Raw genomic sequence first — 24,922 nt, forward strand, 5'->3', positions numbered from 1 at the left:
CTAAGATCATCCCTAGAATATTGAGATGTACTTCAATAGCATGGAACAACAAAGCTATTTTCTCTTTAAGCGGAATTAACGTGCTCTACACTGAAATCTTGATGTTTTGATGAACTGAAGATAGTTTTTTTTATTTAACCATGTTTAAATGGAATGGAGATTAAATTAACACAAAGTTCTTTCTATGTATGGCATTTGTATGCCGTGGCACATATATTTTTTAATTTTCTCTGTCATATCCCCACAAGTTTCCATCGCTATTGTATGTTCCCTGTAGCAGGTAATGTAAACAGGTTCATAGATCATCTTCAGTTCTGCGTTACTATAGCTATGAATTAGTCACGAGGCAGTAGCTATAGTACTGTATTAAGCCAACAAGCTTTTTTTCCCTTGAGACAATAGGAATTACTTTGCATACAGACCCACCTACCGTGCTAATGGAAGTTGTTATTTTGGAATCCATTTCTTAAAACCACAGAGCCAGACTGACTGCACTTTCCACTCCTCAGTAAATTTCCCCCACCAGAGGCATATATCATTCAGAGATTGCTGAGAATTCAGTAACAAAAACAAGCAATGCTATGTTTTTCTAATGTATTCTCTATCCAACATAATCAACTATATTCTTTTTTATTAACTGAAAAATTGGAGAGTTAACATTTGGTGGAGAAGGTCCAACTAGAGTATTTCATTTTGAATCCTATTTCATACAGGAAAGATTATTTCCAAATGTGGCCAAATTGCTTGGCTATTAAGTGCTTGGCAGCACTGCTCCATGCATTAGAGCAATACAGAACTTTAAATTACACAGCCTTTTACTAACACAGTAGTTCTCATAGCTGTATTCACACATTTGCTTTTCTGAGAGGCATCTAATACTTACACTCTGAATGTTGTAGAGGCTTTAGAAATGACTTTGTCACTAGCTAGCTAACGTGCATTATGATTTCAATATCTCATTTCAGTAAAATTTCAAGTATTTTTTGAGCTGGCATTTTTTTATCATGAAGCTTTTTCACTGTTCTGCAGGAAGTTTAAAATTTAAACAGCCAGCTTTTCACTCTTGGTAACAAGACATCTTTAGGAAAAACACATAAGACTCTCCAAAACACATAAGATTAAATAATTCTCTTTTCTGTTAAATTGAATTTATGTCAGTTACATCAGCAAAATAGTAAAATTCACTCTCCTGAGGATGCAGTGTAGAACCAAAACCTTCCCTGCATTTTGTGGTTACTTCTGCTATGAGATAGGATAAAGGTATATAGACGAAACTGTCCTGAGATCATTAGGAGTTCATGCTTCCCTGAAAAACTGTAGGTTTGTGATTTATCAATGAATTTTTGAATCTACTGTCTCTTGTCTCTTTCTGGAAGCTTTAATTCATTGAAAACAGCTTGCATACAATTTTCAGAATGTTACTGAGGTTTTCAGTGAGTATCACACAAGATGACACAAAATCAAGGCAGAAAACTGCCTCTTTAAAAAGATATAGAAAGAGTATATTTCTAGGGGGGAGAGGAAAAAAATCACTGTATGTTTTCCAGAAATCTTGCATATGTTTTTTCATTCACATGGGAATGTGGGATGCAGGTGGAGAGCTATCTGTTGCTTTCACCTACTGTATTTGTTTTACCAATTTGAATTGGTAATAATTTGTTTAAATAAAGCATTTAAACGTAATTAAAATACTCAAAAGATTAAATAAACTTCCCATGACTTTTGTGCTCATACTTTTCAGGAAGATATGTTTTATTAAAATCTCCCAGTGTAAATTTTAGGAGGATTAACACCTTGGGAATTTTCCCATCTGTTCTTTAAAGCACATCAACAGCCAACACCAGGGAAAAAGCTTCACAAATTATTACCTCCAGATTCTGAGAAACTTATTTTGAAAACTCACACATCCTGTATGGGACATCACAGTGCTCACTGCACCAATCCAGGATGTAACTTGAATTCTCTACATTTTTGCAGTTTTAAAATACATCGTTTTACCACCTGCATAACCCTATAAAAAACCCTGGGTTTTCGAAACAAGAAACCTGAATTTCACCTGGATCAAGACTGGGTACAATAGCAAACCCCTTGCTCTTGCTGATGCACTAGTGAGGAGAACTTAACCTGCTGCCAGCAGCAGGGAGCTGAGCATGCAAATGTTACCCCCAGATGCCCATGTTAGCAGGCTGTATGCTCACTTCCCTGATCATTCTGCCATCATCTTTTGTATTCAGAGAAGAAAAGCTGTTCTGATAGGGCAAAACAGGAGATGAAACCTTTTGGTGTAGTGACAAAATATTCTTTCCTACCTAAAAGCTTAAATTGGCTGTCACTAGTTACTATTCCCCATCCTGAAAAATTGTGGACTTCTCATTTGATACCATCAAAAATTCATTCCCAGAATGCCTGAATCAATGTTTAACTAGAAACCCGTTACCAAATAGCTCATAGCCAGGAAGCACATGGACCCGGTGTTGTGGAGGTATGTGCAGAGCTTGATGGAACAGCAAAGGAACCAAGTTAGATGGTGTGCATCCACCAGTAGTTGCCTGAGAGGCCTAAGACAAGAGGGACAAAGAAGTCCAGTGTGTTTTGTGTCTTTTGAAATGACAGAGCCTTCCACTAGCAAATGAGCCACATCAAACTGGGGGTTCCCATCTCTCTCTTCTGACTGTGGAGAGAGTTTAGGGTAGATAAAGTCCTGACTCATGAACTCTGCTCTTTGTTCATTGCCAGGTGGGATGAATCTAGGCCTGTAAGCATTTTGCCATCAGGCCTCAGCAGCAAGATGTAGAAGTGCATAAGATGATTGAGGTTATGGATGTACATAGCAATTCAAACTAACTACTGGCTAGGGTTTTTAATAATATAATATTTTATTCTGTATGAGTACCTACAGGATAATGGATATTGTGTATATGTAAGTCCATGTACTTGGGATGAGAGAATGGAGAAATGACTTTTAGCAATACATCTGCACTTTTACAGTCCTTCAAACACATATTTAAATCCAAGTTGAGTACTTTGTTAAGGAGTGACCAGCCTCTAGAAGGTAACAATAAAAGACAAAATAAATTTATTGGTATAAATAAAAAAATAAATTTATTGTTATAAATTTATTGTTATTACAATAAAACAACAAGGAAATTATGAAAATATAAACCTAAAAGAATGCCCTGTAGAGAGTTATAGTGATTGATAGGATTCTAGCTGCTAGATGATCTAGTAGAAATCTGGGTATTTCTATGTCTGCAGAAGGATTTGTTTGGATATGGTCTATGTATGTCATAGACAACGGCTTTCAGTGTGGATATGAAAGGAGACAACACTTCCAGGTCTACTGCTTGGATTCCCTGGAGGCGTTTAAACCCAGGCTGGATGTGGCTCTGGGCAGCCTGATGTAGTGGTTGGCGACCCTGTCCACGGAGGGGCATGATCATTGTGACCACAATGATCATTGTGGTCCTTTTCAACCCAGGCCATTCTGTGATTCTATGATGATTCTATGATTCATCACATTTACAGACTTACTGATGTTATTTCATACCCCACCAGAAGCATCTAAGTCAGGGATTCCTTAGTCATTATGGTCACTTCCTGAATCCAGTGCTTCAGTTCACTCTTATTTCAACTTAATATTTATTGTGCGATAGCACCAATGAGCCAGGTGAACAGCCTTAGTGCAAAATCTATGTGGTAGTTCCGCTACAGAAAGAGTATACCTTTACACTAAAATCTGTGTCAAATTTTTACTGGGAAAAGTAGTCATTGAAATATTTTATGCCATACTTAAATGCTGCTGCTTTTATTTCCTTTCTTCCTCTTAGGAAACCCATTCATACCCAGCTGTTTGAAGCTGTTTGAATCCTTTGTAGTTAACACAAGGAGACTACACATGTTCAGGATATTGACTGGCTGGAGAATAAGCAATATACTAGAATCTTTTTTTTTTTTTTTTTTCTGCTTTAAAACAGGAAACTGCAGCAAATAAATACTTTTGTTGCAGTATCTCATACTGCAGTTCATTTCAACACTAGCTAACACCAAGAAAAAATGATATTCTTGATGAGACAGAAGGAGCTAGAGAAAATTTGTATGCTGTCCGTTCCTCCAGGTCTGATCTTCACAAATTAAAAACTGGATAAGGCTTACTTGGTTGTAGCTTGTTTAATAAGATAGTCCAAAGACATAGGTGTGTGTTCAACCTCAAGATTAGACTTCCAGGTTTCAAATTAATGGTGGATGGATTCATCTCACATTATTTCAGCTACCGGAAGTTAGAGATCTCACCTAAACCTTCTCTCAGGCCAAGTAAAGAGAAGCATTCCTAGGATGCTCAAATCTAGAGAGGTGGACTGATTCCTGGCTCACCACATTGTACAAAAAATAGGTTAGACATTGCATCTCTGAAATTACATGACAATATGATATGAATCCCTGAAGCTGTGCCTCAATTACATACTTGCACAACAGGATGAATAACTTGCTTACATCACAACAATGTTATATAATATGAGAGAACTTTGAGACGAATGTTTCATAATTTTTAGCTTGAAATCTGGGTTTTAAATTCTATTTCTAATTACCTTATATTATGAAAAGTATATTCCAAATTAGGAAGGAGTCTTTTAGTTATGGCTATGAATTGTTGATGAGTTATAAGCCAGTATCACAGCACATTTTCTTTGAAGTTTTGTGTTAGCCTTTTAATTTTTTCGTTATATACAGACTTTATATTGGCTAAAATGTGAACTAAAAGTACTTCTGGCTTCTTAAAGATACTCTTGTTGGTTTGCTGGTAAAAAAAAAGAAAGATTTAAAAGCTGAAAACTAGTTTAATAGTACATTTGCATTCACAACTTTTTCTATGCCCTGTCAAGGCAAAGTTTGTAAGTTTCCCCATCCAGTCATGAAGTTTTCCTTTGGGTTTTCCAGCCTTATGCATCTACATACATCCATATACTTTAATTTGTATATAACTTTCTAGTTGTATAACTAGAAAAACAGATGGTGAACATCTATGTATTTTGTTAATGTAAACTTAAATTTATATCAACATTTATGACAAAAGAGTTGCCAGACTGAGGCTCCATTAGACTAGGAGCTGTTTAAAATGCACAGTGAATAATAGATGTGATTCACTGACATGAAAGTTACAGAATCATAGAATCATACAATTGCTCAGGTTGGAAAAGACCTTAAAGATCATCAAGTCCAACCACAACCTAACCATACTACCCTAAATCTAACAACCCTCTGCTAAATCATGGCCCTGAGCACCACATCCAAACGGTTTTTAAACACATCCAGGGATGGTGACTCAACCACCTCCCTGGGGAGCCTATTCCAGTGCTTAACAACCCTTTCTGTGAAGAAGTGTTTCCTGATATCCAACCTAAACTTACCCTGGCAAAACTTGAGGCCGTTTCCCCTTGTCTTGTCACCTGTCACCTGTGAGAAGAGACCAACCCCGCTCTCGCTGTAAGCACCTTTCAGATATTGCAACAAGCACCTGTAAGCACCTTTCAGAGAGCAATAAGGTCTCCCCTCAGCCTCCTCTTCCCCAGACTAAACAGCCCCAGTTCCTTCAGCCTCTCCTCATAGGGCACATTCTCCAAACCCTTCACAAGCCTTGTTGCCCTTCTCTGGACCTGCTCCAGCACCTCCATGTCCTTTCTGTACTGAGGTGCCCAAAACTGAACACAGTACTCGAGGTGAGGCCTCACCAATGCTGAGTACAGGGGCAGGATGACTTCCCTAGTCCTGCTCACCACACCATTCCTGATCCAAGCCGGGATGCCATTGGCCTTCTTGGCCACCTGGGCCCACTGCTGACTCGTATTTAGCCAACTGTCCATCAGTACACCAAGGTCCTTTTCCATCAGGCACCTTTCCAGCCACTCCTCCTTGAGCCTTCTGTAGGGTTGCAGGACCCAACATTTGGCTGTATTGAAATTCTTATGGTTTATATCACAGTAGAAAAGATATATGCAGTTGAATTAGTTCATATTAATGGAGTATTCTCCTATTTTGCAGATCATAGTGCAGATTATGTTTTATTTATATCCTACATGTTATACTTGTGTGATAGGAAGTAAATATATCCCAAAGGCTATATTTCTAAATAGAAAATTAACCAGCTCTTCCGCAGGTGACATCTAGCCATGAGAATAGAAATCAGAAAGTGGCATCAATAAAAGTCTGGAGTGTAGAAGCTGTCGCTTGCTCCGGAGGCCACTTTTTACCTAGTTTGGCTTCCCATGGTTTGCTTCAAGTCCTGAAGAATGCATGTATGTCAGCAAAGGTTCCACAACCCTCCTAGCATTACTGCTTATGTTAGTTTTTTGAAGCTTGCACTGAGTTAATTAATCCAAAGGGTAGATTCATACGATCTCCATAGTACTCTATCCTTAAGCAATAAAGAATTCTTTGTGTTATGATATGAAAATTCCCAGACTGCTCATGCCTCCAGTGAATCTTTTCTTAAAACACCTATTTTTTTATGGTCAACTTCATATAGCAAGGAGTTAAAAGGTACTTTGGCTGAAGGCAGGTGAAATGCCTTAGTAGAATTAAGTAGCAACCCAGGGAATAAAACAGCACTTCAGAAGGTAGAGAAGCGAATTTCTTATCAGTGATTGGATGCTCAGGAGTGCTCTAAATGTTCCCCTGTTACAAAATGTTTAGTATGTTATGACTAATGTGCTTGGTTTGAAATTGCAGGTTTATGTAACTCAGCCGACAGCTGGATGATTGTTCCCAATATCAAACAAAACCACTACACCGTGCATGGGTTACAGAGTGGCACAAAGTACATCTTCATTGTTAAGGCTATTAATCAGGCTGGCAGCAGAAGCAGCGAGCCAGGCAAGCTCAAGACAAACAGTGAGTAATGTGAAATCCAGCACACACACACTCTTCTCCTTTTTAGGTTTGGTCTTTGAAAGACACATGAGTGTAGAGCAGATTAACTTACAGTGCTTCCCACAGCGAAAGCCACTTATTTAACTTGATTCAAGATTGCCAGTGTCTCCACTACTGCAGAAATTACTTTCTGTTGAGAGAAGCATCTGTACTCTGGTCACTGGAAATAACATTTAGGAACTGAGCCTTCATATATGAAATGATTGAAAACATTATTTTGTGGTTTGTTTTAGTGTCCTATCCATTTTCTTCTACAAAGTAAAACCTTTTTTTACGTTTGCAATAAAACATTATAGTTTTGTATAGTGTTCATAAGATAATTGCTACTTTAATTTTGTTCTCCAGAATGATCTCTTTCTTAGGACACTGGAAAACTTCTTTAGCTCCATCCCCCTCATTTTTTTATGGCGTTCAGTGAGGTGGTAGAGTAGTTAGAGATCCCACTTCAAAAAACAAATGGTTGCACAAATTATTAGCAGATGTAGTTAGGTAATTTTAAGACTGGTTTTCAGCCTTTTTCTTGTGTCCTGGCCAACCCCTCAGTCCTGTAGTCATCATAAGCAGCTTTGATGATGGGAAATTGAACACTGGGATTTGTGCAGTCTCTGGAACGTGCTTATTGAGGGGGAGGATGCTCAAAGAGGGTTGATAACTCACTGTTGCAAGAAGGAGGGCAGAGAGAATGGCATGTACCAGTTTGGGGTCTGCTGTTCACCTGACTTGCACTCCTTTGTAAGAGCTCCTTGTACAAACCACATGTCTGCTACCAAGCATTTGGTAACACACAAGAGGACCCATTGGAAATGATAATCCGTCATCCTTTTCTCTTTTTGTGACCCAGTGTGGCACAAAAGCAACCTCTCAGATGACTGTGAGAAAGGATCTGTGCAGATACAATTCAGTACAGAGAAAGATATCCTTCAGATACTGCTTCAACAACACAAAGGCTACTAACCAGTTAAGGAGGCAGCTTGTAGATGCTTTACTCCTATCCAATAGTAAGAAAAAGGTCGCAAAATACACTCCAAAATAATATTCAATGTATTTATTTTATACTTAAAACATAATGCACGAATAAATACATACTACGAAAGCAGATTATAACTTTAAAAATACTTCTTACCTAATTTTTCACTTACCTATAGTAATGTTTACTGAGAATTAGTATTACATCCGTCATCTTCCACTTGAAATTTCTACATTTTCAGGTTTCCTGGAGATCTGAATCAATGCATATTGATTGTTCCTATTCAGAGGAATTTCATTTCTTCATATTCCCACGCTAACGCTTTCAGTTTCACTTCATGAAAAGTACTTAACTGTTCCTTCATAAACACTGAGCAATTTACATCTTATTTGAAATTCACTTGTCAGTGCCAGAGGGTCACAGACCTCATGAGAGTGCTCATGTCTATTTTCTATGCATGCAATCAAATCTTCTGCTTACATATTTCTTCCTTGATATGAAAGACAATAAGAAGGGGAAAGGGCTTTGATAGAGCCCACATAGAGTCATAGTTTTCTAGCTGTATCTTTGTGGAGGTAAGCAATCACCCTGCTTATTAACAGACAGAGCACGTTGATCAGAATTGTGGCAGTCTTTACATATCTACAGGGTCTGGTTTACCAGAAAGTTTCCTGATATTGTCTGCATGCCTTGTGCTACAGCTGAAGATACTTGCCAAGATCAACAACCTCAGCAATGTTTTTACACCATATTATCTGGACCAAGTTATAGTTCACTTCCTTCTTTTTAATGCATGATATCCAACCATACAGCACCACGTAGGCATCCTTCCAAAACTGACCCTGAATTGTTGACTGTACTTGTTATAAATAAAGCTGTGAGTGAAGGAACAGACAAGTCTAATGCTTTTCCTTACTTTCACATTCATTTTGTGGGATTTAAAAATATACTTTTTTTTGTAGCAATGATGAAAATGTTATTATGGAACTTTATCCCTATGGAATTAATAGAATGTAACATTCTAAATCTAATATGCTGTGAATAAAGCAACCCTCAGACCTTTATTAACATGTATATTGGTTTCAATTACATGCAAGAATTAGAGTGTTCAGGTTACCTCTAGGTCAGAGATAATGGGCATGATGATTATGCAGGGCTCTTTTCAAAGATTATCAACACAGGGAAGCTAGTGCACAGTGAGACTGACAGTAAACTGGCAGTGCAAACTAGCTAGTGCAGAGAGCAAAATCAGCCTGTCTTGAGAACACTTCAGAGAAGGAGATTAATATGATTATGTAATCTTGTATGCTTCTTTCCTATGCTTTCTATCATTTCCTCTTTTTAAAATTAAAGCCAAATTGTTCTTCTGCTACCTTTGTCTTTGCGTATCTAGGTCAGCCATTTAAACTGGACCCCAAATCTGCTCATAGAAAGCTGAAAGTGTCTCATGACAACTTGACAGTGGAACGTGATGAAACCTCCTCCAAAAAGAGTCATACACCAGAGCGATTCACGAGCCAAGGGAGCTATGGAGTAGCTGGCAATGTGTTCATTGACAGCGGACGGCATTACTGGGAAGTGGTTATAAGTGGGAGTACATGGTATGTATATAAAAATATAAATAAGAATCATTGGTTCACACCAAAAGCCCATGAAGGCCTCAGCACTGTTCCTCTGATGGAGATCAGTAACTGAGACCTGAGGAATGGTTCCAAAGCAGGACAAGCATATACTTTTACAGTTTGTCAGACTATTTTCCCAAACTCCAGCACTCTCAGACTCTGAGATTATTCTGCCAGATAGAGCATCTTTATGTTTAGCAGCCTACACAGAACTTTTCCTTTGTTATTGAAGCTGATTGCTTTTTGAACCTACAGAAAATGCATTTTAAGATTTTAGTGTAATGGAGAGCTAAGAAAGTTTCATCTTGTTTCTGTAACAGAGTGAACTCTGTACGTGTGATATCTCTTTACTAAATATGAAAGATGTTACTGCCCTTCAGAAAGAAAACAAAGCAAAGCAAAACAGCAACAGAATATGAGGATAATTAGATGATCCAACTTCACAGTTGGTGGAAGTTCTGAGAAAAGGGTGAGGAGCAGTAGTGCTAGGTCTGTGCCCCAGGCTTTGAAGGTAGGGGCAACAAATGAAAGAGTGTATTTCTCTGTTCCTGAATGATCCTCTCTGCAACACGGGGCTGGGTTTCAATGTCCATAGACATCTCTAGTCAGTAGAATAGATGTTATCCTTTGAGATTCAAAGGCAGCAATCTTGATGGAAGTTAATGGAGCAGAAAATCAATGAGGTCTTCAGATATGCCCACTGTCTCAAACAAGAAAAATGTTTTGTGCTTGTGCCAACTCCAAAGCATGAAAACAGAATAACTTATGGCACATTAATCTCTATTGGTTGAAAGCTCAACAACATATAACAATAAATACTTCAGTGTCTCTAAAACGTGAGGAACTTTAGCATTTCTTTAATATATGAGAAATCAGGTACTTGTCCTGAATATCCATTAATGGGAATCCTTTCACCTTTTTTCACAATCCTTTTACCTTGCACATCTTGCCGTATAAATTATGGTTTGCAGAGTGAATGTCTTCACTTACAAATGCTTCACTTGGCCCAATACCCAGTCCAAAAAAATGCTCATTTGAATCTAAAAACCACACCAACATCTGGCAAAACATATTTGGGAATGGCAATTTTTTTTTTTAATGTCTCTTTTGTTGTTGATTCCTGCATTCCTCCTTCTGGTCCATATATTATAAAAGCAATGAGAGATCAGATTAGATGACAGATAGCAAAGTACTTTAAAATCAATGAATTCCTCTGTGTTCATCTGTTTAGAAGTAGAAACATGAGGATCAGTGATTTAAACCCTAAGTTCCTGAGTACTCAACAGTTTTCCCTTTGAATACCAGAGATACGTGCTCCAAAAAATTACCATAGCAGCCAAACTACAAACAATGCGAAGAACAATAAAGTTTCCCTGACCTTTCAGAATGAAAAGAGATGGGAAAAACATGAATTAACTCCGTGCCAAGATTATGTTGCAACTTCACTTAGTTAGAATTTAGTCAGCACAAATAGGAGACAGAGGCCTCAGTGATTCCTTTGGGCTGACATGCTGACACACGGGCATGGCAAGAGGCACTTGCTTTCCAGAGTTGTGTTCGTTTTGCAGGTATGCCATTGGTATTTCATACAAGTCAGCACCGAAGCATGAGTGGATCGGGAAGAACTCAGCCTCCTGGGTGCTGTGCCGCTGCAACAACACATGGGTGGTGAGACACAACAGCAAAGAAATCCCAATAGAGCCTGCGCCTCATCTCCGCCGTGTCGGCATTTTGCTGGACTACGACAATGGTTCCCTTGCTTTTTATGATGCCTTGAACTCCCTGCACCTTTACACCTTTGACATTACGTTTGGGCAGCCCGTCTGCCCCACATTCACTGTGTGGAATAAGTGTTTGACCATTATAACAGGCTTGCCCATACCTGATCACTTAGACTCCTCTGAGCAGCTGGCATGACTGTTAAAAGCCAACAGGTAGGAGGATGTGTTTCCCAAGGCAGCTGCCTGCAGGAGCTCGCCTGGAGCTGGTGGACTGTGCAGCATCTCTGTTGGTGCTGCCAAAACCAGCCAGAACTGAAAAGGGGTGGATCTCTCTTTTCTGAGTACTTTATACAGAAGGACAACAAGTGGCTTTAATAATAACTTAGAACTCTTTTTGCAGTTGCTTTTGTTTTGTTTTGCATTTAGTCCCTTTCAGGAAGATTTATAAATTATTTATAAAAAAAAAAGAAAAAAAAAGAAGAAGAAAAAAGGAGAGAGAGAGAAGGGAAAGCCTGGTTTGGATACCTGGAAAATGACTTCTTTGTTTTTGCACATCAGTGGTCACATTCATTAAAGTTTCATCAGCTCGTTACATTATTTTATTTTACAGTGGATAAAGGCAGGAAATTGGAAGGATAAAAGTGTGCAGTGGTGGACAAGTCAGTATACTGCTAGTTTTATTCACGCCAATTTTAGCAATCATTACCGATCTTATTGAATGCAAAATCTCATAATTTCTACTTTGCACATGGGAATGTGCAGACCAAAAAGAATGAAAATAAACAAGTAAAGAAGTAGAGCTGGCCAACACAACAAAAGTAGAAAGTTTAATTTACTTCTGTTCACGGGGCAGTGTGTTCTCTGTTCACGAAACACATGTGGAGTATCTTCTAGAAATGTGAGTGCTTACATCATCTGGTGATTTATTTTACTGATGGCAACGTTCCCATCTGCCAGTTTCACTTTCGTCTTTGGGAAACACTGTAGAATCATTGAGGACGTGAAAGACTGATAGCATCTCTGGAATGGCAACGCTGGAGGAGAGGAGCCACCCTGAGGTCTGACTGTAGACTAATTTGACAAAACACTGCAACATTTAAGGTTTGATTGTAATGGAAGACATCGTGTTTTTCATGGTAGACACATGAATGCTTATTGCTGATTTTACAAGGTTCAACACAGCAAGCCTAGCCAATAACTCGGAAGTGAGACATGAGCCACCTTACCATTGGTTTTAAATTAAATACAAATGTTCCATTGTTGTACGTTATGTAGTAAAAACAAAGGAAGGAAATCTGTTTTGCATGAGCTGTATGGAGAAACATTGCAGCTGGAGTTTGTTCATAATTATAATTGTCTTGAGTTGTTTGGGGAAGAACAGTTCTCTTTGTGAATGAGCGGTAAATAACGTATTTTCAGGAGTAGTAGGAATCTGCACAGGCAGGCTCTACATTCATGTAGGTGTTGGTGGATGAACTTCAATGAAGTCAATAGAGGTTGCACCTATTTTATCTCAAAGCTGAATCAGGTGCATTTTTTTTCACTTTTCCTTCTACGAGGTAGAAGCCCTTTCTAATTGCTACAGTACTTGTTTATAAATGATCATTTTGGGAGATGCTTGAGGCATACGACAACTTTAAAAGAATGGTCTTCTTACAGTGTTGTTACTATTCAAGTGGAGAAAATATGCCTGTGTGGAAAGAGTATAAACTGAATACCAACTTTAAGAAAAGATTTGTTCAGTAGCTTATAACCATGCTTAGGTGTCTTTTGAAAAGGATGCCCTAATGCACTTTGTTCACTAATGGGTCCAAAATAAAATGGTCCCAAACTCAGCTTCAGATTTTTTAAATCCTGATTCTGCAGGTACAAAGCTGTACTACAGTTTGCCTTATGATGATGTAGAAAACTTATGAACTTGGTAATGAATACGTACATGCCTATGGGGTTTGATTTTTCACTTTTTTAATAGGAAATAAATGTCAGTCTTTGTTCCTTTGGTTTCCCTTTATGTGCTCTACTGGCTGATTACTTAAGTGGAGAAAAGTGTGACAGTACACTGCTGGTAATGTATGTGGCTTTCTGCTGTGGCAGTATCCCATGGTTCACAGGCAAGAACCACTGATTTTTCCAGAGTTGATATAAATACAGGAAAATATGTACATACTGTGTCAGTGTACTGCACTGTTTATCGTCGTGTCTTAAGTAACAAAGAAAAGAATATGTTCAAAAATGAAAAAGTAAATCAATCCTCAAATATCACATTTTATACCTGAGTACACTTCTACCAGTACAGCCTTTTGCACGTTGCCTGAATGATATGGCCTGGAATGTTTAGAAGATAGCTGAGATGGCATGAAAATTATTATAATGAGTTGACAGGAGATGACTGATGAGAAGCAGTGATTAAAATGAACAGGACAAAGGGACTCTTAATTTTTTGCCAAGTTTCTGCCCAACAGGAAAGTGTGTATTACCACAGTACAAGTGGCAAGGCTGTGTGCCTCCTCTTTCCTTAGAAATATTAAATCTAGAAGCTGATTTTGTAGTGAACAAATTGAAAACACTCTTCAGTGTTTGGCCATACAATGTTAGCAGATAGTGAGCTGGATGTAGTTAACACCATGAATTTGGAAAGATCCCCAGTGATCTCACGTATTTTCATTTTAAAGACAGTGTGTTCAAAGGCAGATCATGGTTTTGGTGAAAGTAAAAAATGAACGGTCTTCTATCTGTATGCCTTTCTGTATTATTTATATTTTAACACAGAATACTTCGTTTGGAGCAAGGCCACATTGCTACATTGGACTATTAGTTCAGTGAGTACACTCTGTGTGTATATGTTTGTGTATATGTGTATACATATGTATATACATATATGTATGTATGGGTATACACACAACAGTATATGCAATGTGTATATACATACATACATATGTACACAGAATGATACCAGTTAGTCAGGTGCTCTTTTTTGCTTGTTTCTTGAATTATTTCATATTCTGTATGACTATGAGGAAACAAGTTGCTATGAATGGTATTCATCTGGACATTTTTTAACAAACAAAATCTGTTCACGCCTGATTAATCAATAAAAGCATCCATTCAAAACTGTAGCTTCTGTGGTCTGTGGCATTTTGCATGGTCCATAGGAATCTATTGAGATCTGGGGGAATGGTGATCTTTGTGTAAAGGTAAAGCATGCTATTTTTATAGAGAGTATAGTCTTAGCTGAAGGTTTTCCCCTGATATTAGAAAGTTTTGTAACTGGGAATAAGCTAACACTTTATACTGCTATTTTTGTGTGTGTATGTGTGTGTGTGTGGAGTAGTCTGCTGAGATGCAAACAGTGAATGTAATAGCTGAAGCCTGTGTTGGTATAATGATTGTTCCAAGGATATATTTCAAAAGCCAAGCTGTGATTCAGCAGTGTTAGAGACTTCCTTAGAAGACAGTAGCATCATCTCAGAGTAGTTTAAGCTCTGGTCTAACCTGAAGTAATGCTGTGGATGGGAAACTTTTTCTTTCTGATATCAGATAAGATTTTCCTTATGTTAGGATCCCATATGTTAATGCACAGCTAACAGGGAAAAAATCATTTAGAAGTAGGCTGTATGTCATAAATTATTTAGAAGACTGTCTTTGCTCATTGTAAATTCCTACTGTTGACTTTCAGAGAACAAGCAGAGAGCTGAAGTTACTGCATTTTCTGTCACGTCTATTCTTTGTCTGTCTTGGGCATCCCATTTCTCAGTTGCCCGTAGGACAGACCTCCACTAAGCAGTGGGTCCCAAATGTAGGAAGCACAAAAATCCCTCAGTGGATACACTGTGTAAAGCTGGAAATTGGCAAAATACCAATGAAAGCTCGCATGCATTCTTCTTATATTAGCAATGGTAGGTCACTGAACAGCAGTGTGCATGATTTGTTCTGACTCTTGAGTGGGAAGGCTGTGTTCTCTCTATGTTAGAAAACATAACAGGATGCTATTGATAGCACAAATTAAAGTGTCAGCTCTTTAACGAGTTCACTGTGAGATGGCCAGCGTTTATTGCACTGTGAAGAAATATTGGATGTGGGAGATTTATTGACAATTATTTGACATTGTAGACAGTATTTCATTTGTAATTTGCATGCCTGGCCTGAAGGCCATTGTTGGGCAGCCTTAGGAAGCTAGTGGCTTATCATTTTATGTGATCCAGCTGTATTTACTGTGTAACTAAATACTGGCTTCTTATGGTTGATCTAGCTCCTTTCCTAAAGGTTAGAATTCCCACATTTGGTCAGAATAATTATTTATTTATTCTGTCTTTACTATTCATAGTATTCAGCATTGAAATCTCTCCTTCTTGTGCTGTGCTTCCTAGGCCTGTCTAATTGAATTGAGTGCTATTTCCATGTATAGACTTTTGCCTGGTCATCATTTGAAGGGCCAAATGTAAAAGACACCAGGTTGACCAACTAGTCAATTTTCCCAATTGTAGCTAAGCCTTCAGTAGTGTCATTCTTACTGAGCTTGTTGTAGTTGACTGCGAAATCGTGAGTCATGTGGCCTGCAGATTTATTTAGATTATGTTTTTGTCTTGATTTTTGTGTTTGTTTCTGGATATTCAGGGGGCATTAAGCTTTTTCAGTCAATCAGCAGAGAGATGCATAAAAACATTATGCCTCGTTTTCAAGCTGCTTTATGCAGTTTTCCTTTTTGTGATGTTAAGATCTATATCTCATAAAGATAAGTTAAAACATATGCATGCATAGGTTGCTTATGTATTGATGTAATGGCAAATGTCTCATAACACCATCTCTAATGTCTCTTTGCATGCTGATTTTTCCCACAGTGGAAATGTGTACGCAGATACAGGAACGTAAAATGCAGTATTTTCCTGTATCGTTGGGCTCACTGCCCATTTAGAAATTAAGATCTTCAGCACAATGAAGAACTTTGGTCTTAATCTTTGTCTTTTCCCCAGGGAGGAAAGCCCTACTAGCTTCCAAGTGCTGATGGTGGGTCTTCCAGATTATAGTGTGCTGTTTGTCTTTATTGTGCTTTCTGAAGTGAAAGAAACTCTTTACATTTAACCTTTGATTTAGCACTGGGTTTTCGTATGAAAAATAGTAAGAGAATAAAGAGCCGTAGCTGTAAGTGCTTCAGTGTGGTGACACTCATCATTTGGGCCATGAGGTGTAAGACATCCATGTACATTAATCTCTGTACAGAGAGATATGAGCTTGAATACTTTCAGTATTGAGGGAGCTCTGATTTAGAAGCACAATGTATTTGGAAGGCATGTAGTCTTCTAATTTTTTTAGCCTTATTCTGCCACACCATGATTGAAAGCGTCATTATTACTGCCGCCTGAGGGGCACAGAGGTAGCAAAAGAGTTCTGGAGAAATGCTGGGAGAGGTCCCTAAGAATGGCAGGGCAGCTGGAAACCTGCCACTACCGCCTGCCCTCACACCATTCCATGGTGCCACAAAGCCAGTCTTGCCTTATTTTCTTTCTTTTGTTACTGCTCAGCCCCTGTCTACATTCCCAAATGACAGAAAAAATCTTGCAATTGGATGTTTGAAATCCTAACCTGAATAAATGCAGCAGAACAGGGATGGCAGCCCCAGGCCTTGATTCTCCTTTTTTTCAGTCCTTTTGCCCAGATTTTTGCTTCCATTAACTTCAAAGGGGTTTTACACAGAGGTAGGTACAAGCCCATGAATCTTCAGTTTCCAAGGGGTCAGCAGTGGAGTAAATGAGGAGCTCCTGTGCTAACAGCTCAGCATTCCTATTAAATCATATCTTTTGAGAAAGCATATTAGCTGCTAGCAAAACTGCAGTTTCTTATGAGCTGTTTCCCAAGGCCAGCACAGGTGTGCTTTAAGATGTGTAGTTCAGTAACATTCTTCTTGGGTTAACTGTGATGCTTTGCTGTTTCCTCAAAGCAAGGTGAGAACAATTCCCTTAGCAAGTGCTACGTGACTTTAACAAAAATCGTGGAAGCAACAGAGAAATATGTTTAGTACAACATAAGACCATCCATTTAAAAACGGATACTAAGTAGATAAGGTTAGAAGTACACCTCCTCTTACTGATTATGGTAATTAAAGTAATTATTTGAATGCATGGAGATGTTTTTTTTTCTCAAGGAATGTCACCTCATTTCTTTATAATATTCACAGACACTCTGTAATTAGAAGTCTTCCTGAAACTCTGCACATGCATAAAACAGTTCATATCTGAGCCTTTAAAACAGTAACTGGAAGCCTTGTGTTTTGCATATTACTAGTCACTGAACAGGAATATATATATATATATAAATGATTATACTATATACTACTGAAACACTTCAGAAATGAGAGCCATCTGCCACACAAGAGCATGCAAATTTTTCTCTATTTTTTTTTATTACTCTTCATTTTTGTTATACACTTGAAAAGGTCTTTTCTGCTTTCCTTCCATGTCTTCTTTCTTTCTGCTTCCCCACTCATTTTCAGATGAGTTCATTTACCAGTTCCAAAACTAGAGTTGCAAGAAATGCATGGAAGGGGCAATATCTTTGTTTAAAAAATTGGATTGATTTTTAATTTCCTTGAAAATTACCTTTTTCATGAGACTTATGGAAAATTAAACCAGAAGTGAGGATGCTAATGCGATGTGTTATTGAAAGGTAAGCACATTTTTAACGTAGAAGTTAAAGAAGGAATGCAGATAAGCCTGATACTCTTTTATTGACCAAATTATTTAATTATTTATGGCTTACTAGTATTGCTCTCTAATTAAAACAGTGTTATGAGACCTGATCAGGGAGCACAACCAGATCAAGAGTAGATTATTTTAGAATATTTCTGGAACAAGTACCTTTAGTAGCAATATATGCATATATATAAATATATATATGTATGCATTGAATCTCATTAATCTCAGCAGGTTTCTGTGTTTTTCTTCTTTTTTTTTTTCATTTTTAAATACTCTTTGTTCTCTCCAGCAGCAATTCCCAGTCTATAAGGATATCTCTCATTTGGGAAGCATAGGGTCTAATTCCTTATGGAATTAGGAACAATTTTGTCATATGGCATGTGAGAACATCTCTCGCTGGGAGCAGCAAATTGCTATTTATTTCTGTCATCTCTCTGTAAGAGTTATAGACAAACTGAGGATGAAACAGGTTCATCCAAATTTGTAAGTGTGGGTAGAGATGGAAGGATTCACCTTTCATTCTCTGGTGAATCACAGCTAGTGATTACAATGGTGGTAGACTGCTTAGTAGACCAATTTGTAGAAGACCAGTTGGTAGACCAATTAGTTTGTTAATCCAATCAGTAACTTATCCTTTTAATTTCTTCAGTTGACTAACTTCTCTCTCGTTTTGTCAATTAGAGTTTAAAATGTTACTTTTTTCCACCCCTCCCCCCCCACAATATATATAAGTATGTGTATATATATATATATATATCCAGAACTGTGGCTTTTGTCGAACTTGAATACCGACTTTGCTGATGCAGTGTCAGTTGCTTGCAGCAGAGAGTAAAGGTGAGGAACAACTGACATAGAGAATAAGTACGGGTGCAGACAGTTCAGAACAGCATAATGATGCTCATTAGCATAGTTCCTGTTAAACCTATTTGAAGTTAGTTATGTGAGTGAGGAGAAAAAAGTGCAACCAGGTTCAGCCTTTGTATGTGCATGAGTAACAATCAGTAGGAATCAGCACATGCCCTAGAACAGTTGAAAATCAAGACTCTGCTCTTTTACCTTAGAATATTGTTATCTTGTTTCTCTTCAGCAGTTGGGACACAGCCTACCTGCATTGCATGCGTGTAGACAAACGGGAAATAGTAAAATTGATCTGCATCACATTGTAAATTCTTACAAATGTGAGGCCAATTGTAGGAATTAGGATAAATCTTTGGGTTATATGCACATGGAAAATAACAGAAAAAAAAAGTTATTTATTCACAAATTAATTCAGAAATAATTCAAACAATTCTATTCATACCACTCTTTCTTGTCAGAATCCTGACACTGCCTGCCTGAATCTCAGCATGCAGAGAATGAAACAGGAACACTTTGGCTTTCTGCTCTTATGAAGGCAGTGCTCCATATTTGTATGACTTGGAAATCTCTCAGGATCAATAAATTTAATAGGAACAAGTACAGAGTTCTCACCAGTCTTGGAGCCTGAACAAACCATTAGCCAGTTTCAAGGCTGAAATACTATCAAGTTTTGAATTTTTTTTCATGTATTTTTAACTATGTAAGAAAAAACATGTAGCATTAAAAAATGCAACCAATTTTATATAGACATGGGAATAGGTGTTATTTTTTCCAGCTCCAAAACTGCCGTTTGATACAGGGACAGGGAAATATTTTTCTAGGTTTGTAATAAAGCACCTGCACTTGTGCTGTTCTCATGCACAGAGGAGTGCTGTAGCCCTACATCCTATGAACGTTTCATCTGTGTGGGAAATTCAGAGCTCTACAAGTCTACAAGCAGAGGGGCGGATTAGTGTGTGTGTGTACAATTTTCTCCAAATCTATTCCAACTGGCTCAACTTTTCCTGTTCCACTGAAAGCAGTAGAAGGGGCAAGCCAGGCCCCAAAGCTGTGTTCTTATGCCCCAGGTTCAATAGTGCTTGTGGGCAGGTAGGACACACAGTACATTTTGAAGAGTGAAAAGTCATCATTCCATTGCTTTATTCCCCACACTCCATAGAGAAAAAGAAATAAAAAAAGTCAAATTGCACTGCATGAACACTCATATTACTGGTCTTCATTGTCAAGATAAAGACAATGCAAAAACCCATGGGTGTAAAATGATTATTTATTACAACTGTTCCATCTCTGACTTTTTTTTAAATTGTAATAGTAACAGAAGCACACTGGGATGGGTATCAAGACTGGAGCTCTGATTATGAAAGATAGAAATAGAATTTGAATACAGAAATAAAATAACTGGGGAATGCACCTGGGGAAAAAAAAAAAAAAACAAAGTGTTGTCGTAGAAAGTTGTTTGGAAGACTGTACAAAATTCTAGTTTTACTATAATCACTAATACAGGATCAGAGAAAGGGTAATCAGAAAGGGAAGCCAAAAGAGAGCCTAGGTTAGAAGTGGTATATGTTTGGGTCATTTAACCTATCAAATGTTGGCTGGCAGGAGGTGGGGTTGTTGTGTCTGTAAATATAGACTAGGAGTAGCATCAGAAAAGGTGATAAGAGTTTTAATTAGAACTCATTATTCGTATGAAAATAAATGCTGTCAACCTATGGACAGTTAGGTCCACAGAAATCAAGTTTACTTCATAGGACACAGTGGGTACCTCACTGTTTCAGAGATGAAGCTTTGTGGACAAGATTAATCTCCCTTCAATCTAAATGCATAAATATTAGTTGACTAGGCCTAAGCTTATTTTCTATACATCCTCTATAATAAATGAGAAACAAATAGCTTCTCCAGGAGTCTATTCACTTCAGATATTATAGAACTTAATTTAGACCGGTGAGCATCCCACTGCATAACACTGCATAACTGATCTTTCACCTTTGGTCTTATAAGGAGTCACAGGCAGATAATGAGTACTGGATGTTTGCTTTTTAGACAAATAAAGGAAGGTGGGGTGATTATCACTCTGTATATTTAGCAAATAGGATATTGACGTTCTATGGTGGTAATAATAGATGAAATACTTTTTATAGAATACAGAAATGTACAGACAATTTCTGACTACAGAGGTAAGCAGGCAATTTTTCACTGTTCTCATTGAAGCTGGGGTTTTTTCTCTTAAATATACATAAGACAAAACATTGTAAGTCAAAATCTTATTGAATGTAGACAGTTCTGCCATCCAAAGATTCTTCTTGCCACTCAGCCCTTATATTTTCAAAGCAAGTTATTTGTAATAATTCTTCCATAGAATAGCCATCCAGCTCAAGTATATCAATGAAAATATATCTGTTTCACTACAGAACAAACCCTCTTGCAGTTTATGTATGCTTGTATGCCTTCTATTGCAACACTCACATGCACAAATATTTTAAATTCTGGACTGGTCATCTTATCCACTTGCTGCTATGTATTAATTAACATGGTTGCATTATCCTTAATGTTATCCCTAATGTTTTTTTTAATAGATATTACATAGAATCATAGAATGGCCTGGGTTGAAAAGGACCATAATGATCATCTAGTTTCAGGCCCCCAGCCATGGGCAAAGTCACCAACCACCAGACCAGGCTGCCCAGAGTTACATCCAGCCTGGCCTTGAAAATTACCATTGAGTTTTGTCTACCATTTCCTGAATTCAGTAATCAGCTTCATATAAATAACACCCTACTGAAACTAAAATACCTAGGTGCCAGTTGGCATGGCTGAATTTTTTATTCCTCACTGGAGTAAGCACATATTGATGTGATAGACTGAGTACAAGTATCAAACACACATTGTCTGTGCCGAATATTTATGTTGTTTGGTTTTGTGGGGTTTTTTTTTTGTTTGTTTGTTTTTTTAATCAAGCTCCCCAGCACAATTCTAATGCAAAAGCAGCCAACAACTATAAATGAAAAGGAATGTATAAGAGATACCTGAGAAGCTCTGGTTCTTTAACATGTAAGTCAAATGCTGGGGTCAAAAGTGCTTATTCTACTCTAATTTATTTGCATCTCCTATAAAGGAAATAGGCTTGGTTTTCTGAAGGATAACTGAGACTCCTTTTCATACACATGGTAGATTGTTTTGGATGGCTACCTTCCAGAAAATTTTAATGGGGAGAGAAAAATATTTTGTGAATGAATGTAAATATTCTTTTTTTTCTGAGGTTTTATCCTGAGTCACCTCTCTACATTGTATAGTTTACTTTCACAGATCTCTTTTCATCTGTCTCTAAACAGCATGAGTATTTATCTAACAATGTTGTGATGAGGAATGATTCATCCTTCAGGTTAATGGAGTGCACAGTTGAAAAAGACTTTACATGCAGGGTATTGCTAACTGCTTGTTCTTCATAAAAGGGAAGGAAGTGACTCAGACAGGAGAAATGCTGCAGTGGGGACTGTTGACAATCTTCAGGCTGATAGAAAAAGAAATTGCTCGAATATAAGGTGAGAAATACTTTTTGATGGAAGGTAGGAAATACTTTTTGATGGGAAAAGGATTAGTGCTCCAGAAGGTTAACTGAGGGAAACTGTCAGAAAATCTCCTGAACCATGCAGAGATTTTGGAAAAGGTTTGGCAAATTGAGTTAGCGGGACTGAAGTTACAGTGAAAGTGGAATATGGACAGAACTGAGATCTGTGATGTACCAGAGGGATGAGTGTGCAGGCTCCTATTTGCAGAATATCAGAATGGCTTGTGAAACAGCACTGGAAAAGAGCACTGTGGCTGTTGTGACTGGGGTCTTAGAGTCAGCAACAGCAGTAGAAAATAATGGAACTAAAATACCAGTGAAGTAAGAAGGAATTAGGAACATTTGAAATATTCAGCAGCAGGAAACAATAGACAATGAAAATCTCTTGGAAAATGACACTTTCTCCTTTCTATGCGATCTTTGTGTCAACAAAGATTACTGAAATTGAGAAAACTCTCAAAATCTAACTTACTTCCACTGGTTGTGGCAACATGCTTTATTACCTTCATTATTTCTTTATCATTTGAACAAAACATTTCTCCGTGTCTGCTGCTTAAAACTCACTCAGCCTATGATCCTAATTCACATGCAAGCAGGGCCTTACCTCAGTAAGTATTTCCCAAACCATATGAATGTGGAATTACTCCTATCTCCTTAGAGACCTTTGGCCCTTCTAATTGCATGACGGGAACACAAGATGGGAACTGTTTTTTCTGGCTCTAGGTTGACCCTGCAGAAGATTCTGGTAAATGATGTCACTATGGGTACTGCGTCCCTTTGAGGACTCCGGGTCTGTGACCTGATGAGTTGATGTAGCAGTGGGACTAGTTTGCCTTTTGCTTGGATGCAGGCACTGGCAGAGTGCTAGATGGTTTCATGCTAAGCTGATGGAATGGAATGTGTCTGGAAGGTGGTGGGGACGTTTGATAATGGATGATGAGGAAGTTTTGCCATGACATCACGAAGTCTCACTATTGAGGATGTGAGTAAAATGTAAATGCAGCCACTGTAATCTAGAGGGATTTTGACAACATCTTTGTAAGGTTATTGTGCTCTAAATAATGTTAAAACATGGACTTTATGTAAATGTAAATGAACTGATGTTTAGCTATTGGGATAAGATACTGCAGATGTACTGTGGGATACGTATAAATGAATGCGTAACCTAGATGCTTTGAGTTATAAAAGATGGTACTTTGACCATCTGTCAGCAGTTTTCTTTTACCCGGCTAAGGAAATTGTGAATATGAAATGAAATAACAGCTTATTAGCAAGTGTTTGGATTGTAAGAATGTGTTTTGATTTTTGTAATAAAGAATCTTAACTCTACCTCCTAGTTTTTGCTGAAGTAAACCTTTGATTTTCAGGAATTATTTTTAGTTTGGGTAGAATTGATCATAAGAGAAGAGTAGGGATTAAATCTTGTCTAATCTCAAGTTAGGACAGTGGTCAACGTGCTAGCAATTTCTGCCTTGCTAAAGAATTCCCATTGGTAGGAAACCATAGAGCAGCTGTAGATGGGTTTTCAGAACTTATTACAGTAATAGCTTTAACAAAAAGCTATGAAAACTTCAATGAAAAAAAAAAACCCACAAAACATCAGGTCAACACATGGGCAGGTTTGCCTGCTTTTTTATGATCCAGAAAAACAGCTTTCGTACCAAGCAGAACAAAAAGGCTCCCAACCCTATATGCTCATATTAGATGAAGGTGAATCCCTAAAACAGAGCCACTTCTTCCTGCTTACACAAGCTTTCCCTCCTACGTGACTTCATAGCAACTGCAGGGGAACTGTTAGGTTACAGGCTGAACTGGTAATTAAACAGCTGGTGAAGGAGCATGGCTGGCCCAGGGAGCACAGGCAAATTGTTTTCACCTGTGCTCTCCACAGGACTAGAAATTGTGGACCCAGAGTGGCCCCACCCTGGGCTCATATAAGGATCAGCCACAAAAAGGAGAGCATCTCTTGGACTTTGGTTGCTTTTTGTGTAGGAGTGTTTTATGTCCAGTGAGCCTCTTTCCAAGTTGGGTGAGTTAGACTCTTCTTAGTATGTGAATAGCATTGTTTTTCTCTGTGATCTTGCTTTACAGAAGCTCTGAGGTTGCAGTAACCTACTTTTATCTATACATCCACCATGTGCAAGGACTTTTTCTCAGGTTTCACGTGAATTGTTATGAGTTATAGTGTACCGGGATAGAAAACTGCTTATTATGGCATAACAAGAATGGGAATTTGCCAGACTAGAGGAAAACAGCTAAAAGGTTGGCCAAGGGCTACTGGGAGGCAGCTGATGATAGGAAACTTAGGAGGAATTAAGTGGTGTAAGACCACCATAGGCCCCTACCATACATGCCCAGAGGGACATTAGCATACATTACTGACTTCTTGGAAGATAATGCATATATCTGCTAGTGTATTGTATACGTATGTCTTAACTGTTTAAATGCAGAACCTGAACTCTGAGCATGTGCTTGACTTATCAGGTTGCCTCGTACGTATTGTGAATAAACGGAATGCTGGCTTTCTAACATCATGTAGGAGTTAAAGAGTTTTTCTTTCCAGATTTCAGATG

General features: G+C 38.0%; 1 protein-coding gene across 11 annotated transcripts in view; it reads left to right on the top strand.

Annotated features, from left to right (window-relative positions):
* The window catches only part of MID1 (midline 1), a 241,684-nt gene extending 227,334 nt beyond the window's left edge, over positions 1-14,350 (top strand). For all 11 annotated transcript variants that reach the window (XM_025148536.3, NM_001397661.1, NM_001397664.1 and 8 more), the window contains 3 exons: positions 6,724-6,885; positions 9,285-9,492; positions 11,082-14,350. In XM_025148536.3, the coding sequence (XP_025004304.2) occupies positions 6,724-6,885; positions 9,285-9,492; positions 11,082-11,430 (719 nt within the window). In that variant the 3' untranslated portion in view covers positions 11,431-14,350. The remainder of the gene's footprint in view (positions 1-6,723; positions 6,886-9,284; positions 9,493-11,081) is intronic.
* The last annotated feature ends 10,572 nt before the right edge of the window (positions 14,351-24,922 follow it).

Source organism: Gallus gallus, chromosome 1, assembly GCF_016699485.2.
Source record: "Gallus gallus isolate bGalGal1 chromosome 1, bGalGal1.mat.broiler.GRCg7b, whole genome shotgun sequence".
Lineage (NCBI taxonomy): Eukaryota > Metazoa > Chordata > Aves > Galliformes > Phasianidae > Gallus > Gallus gallus.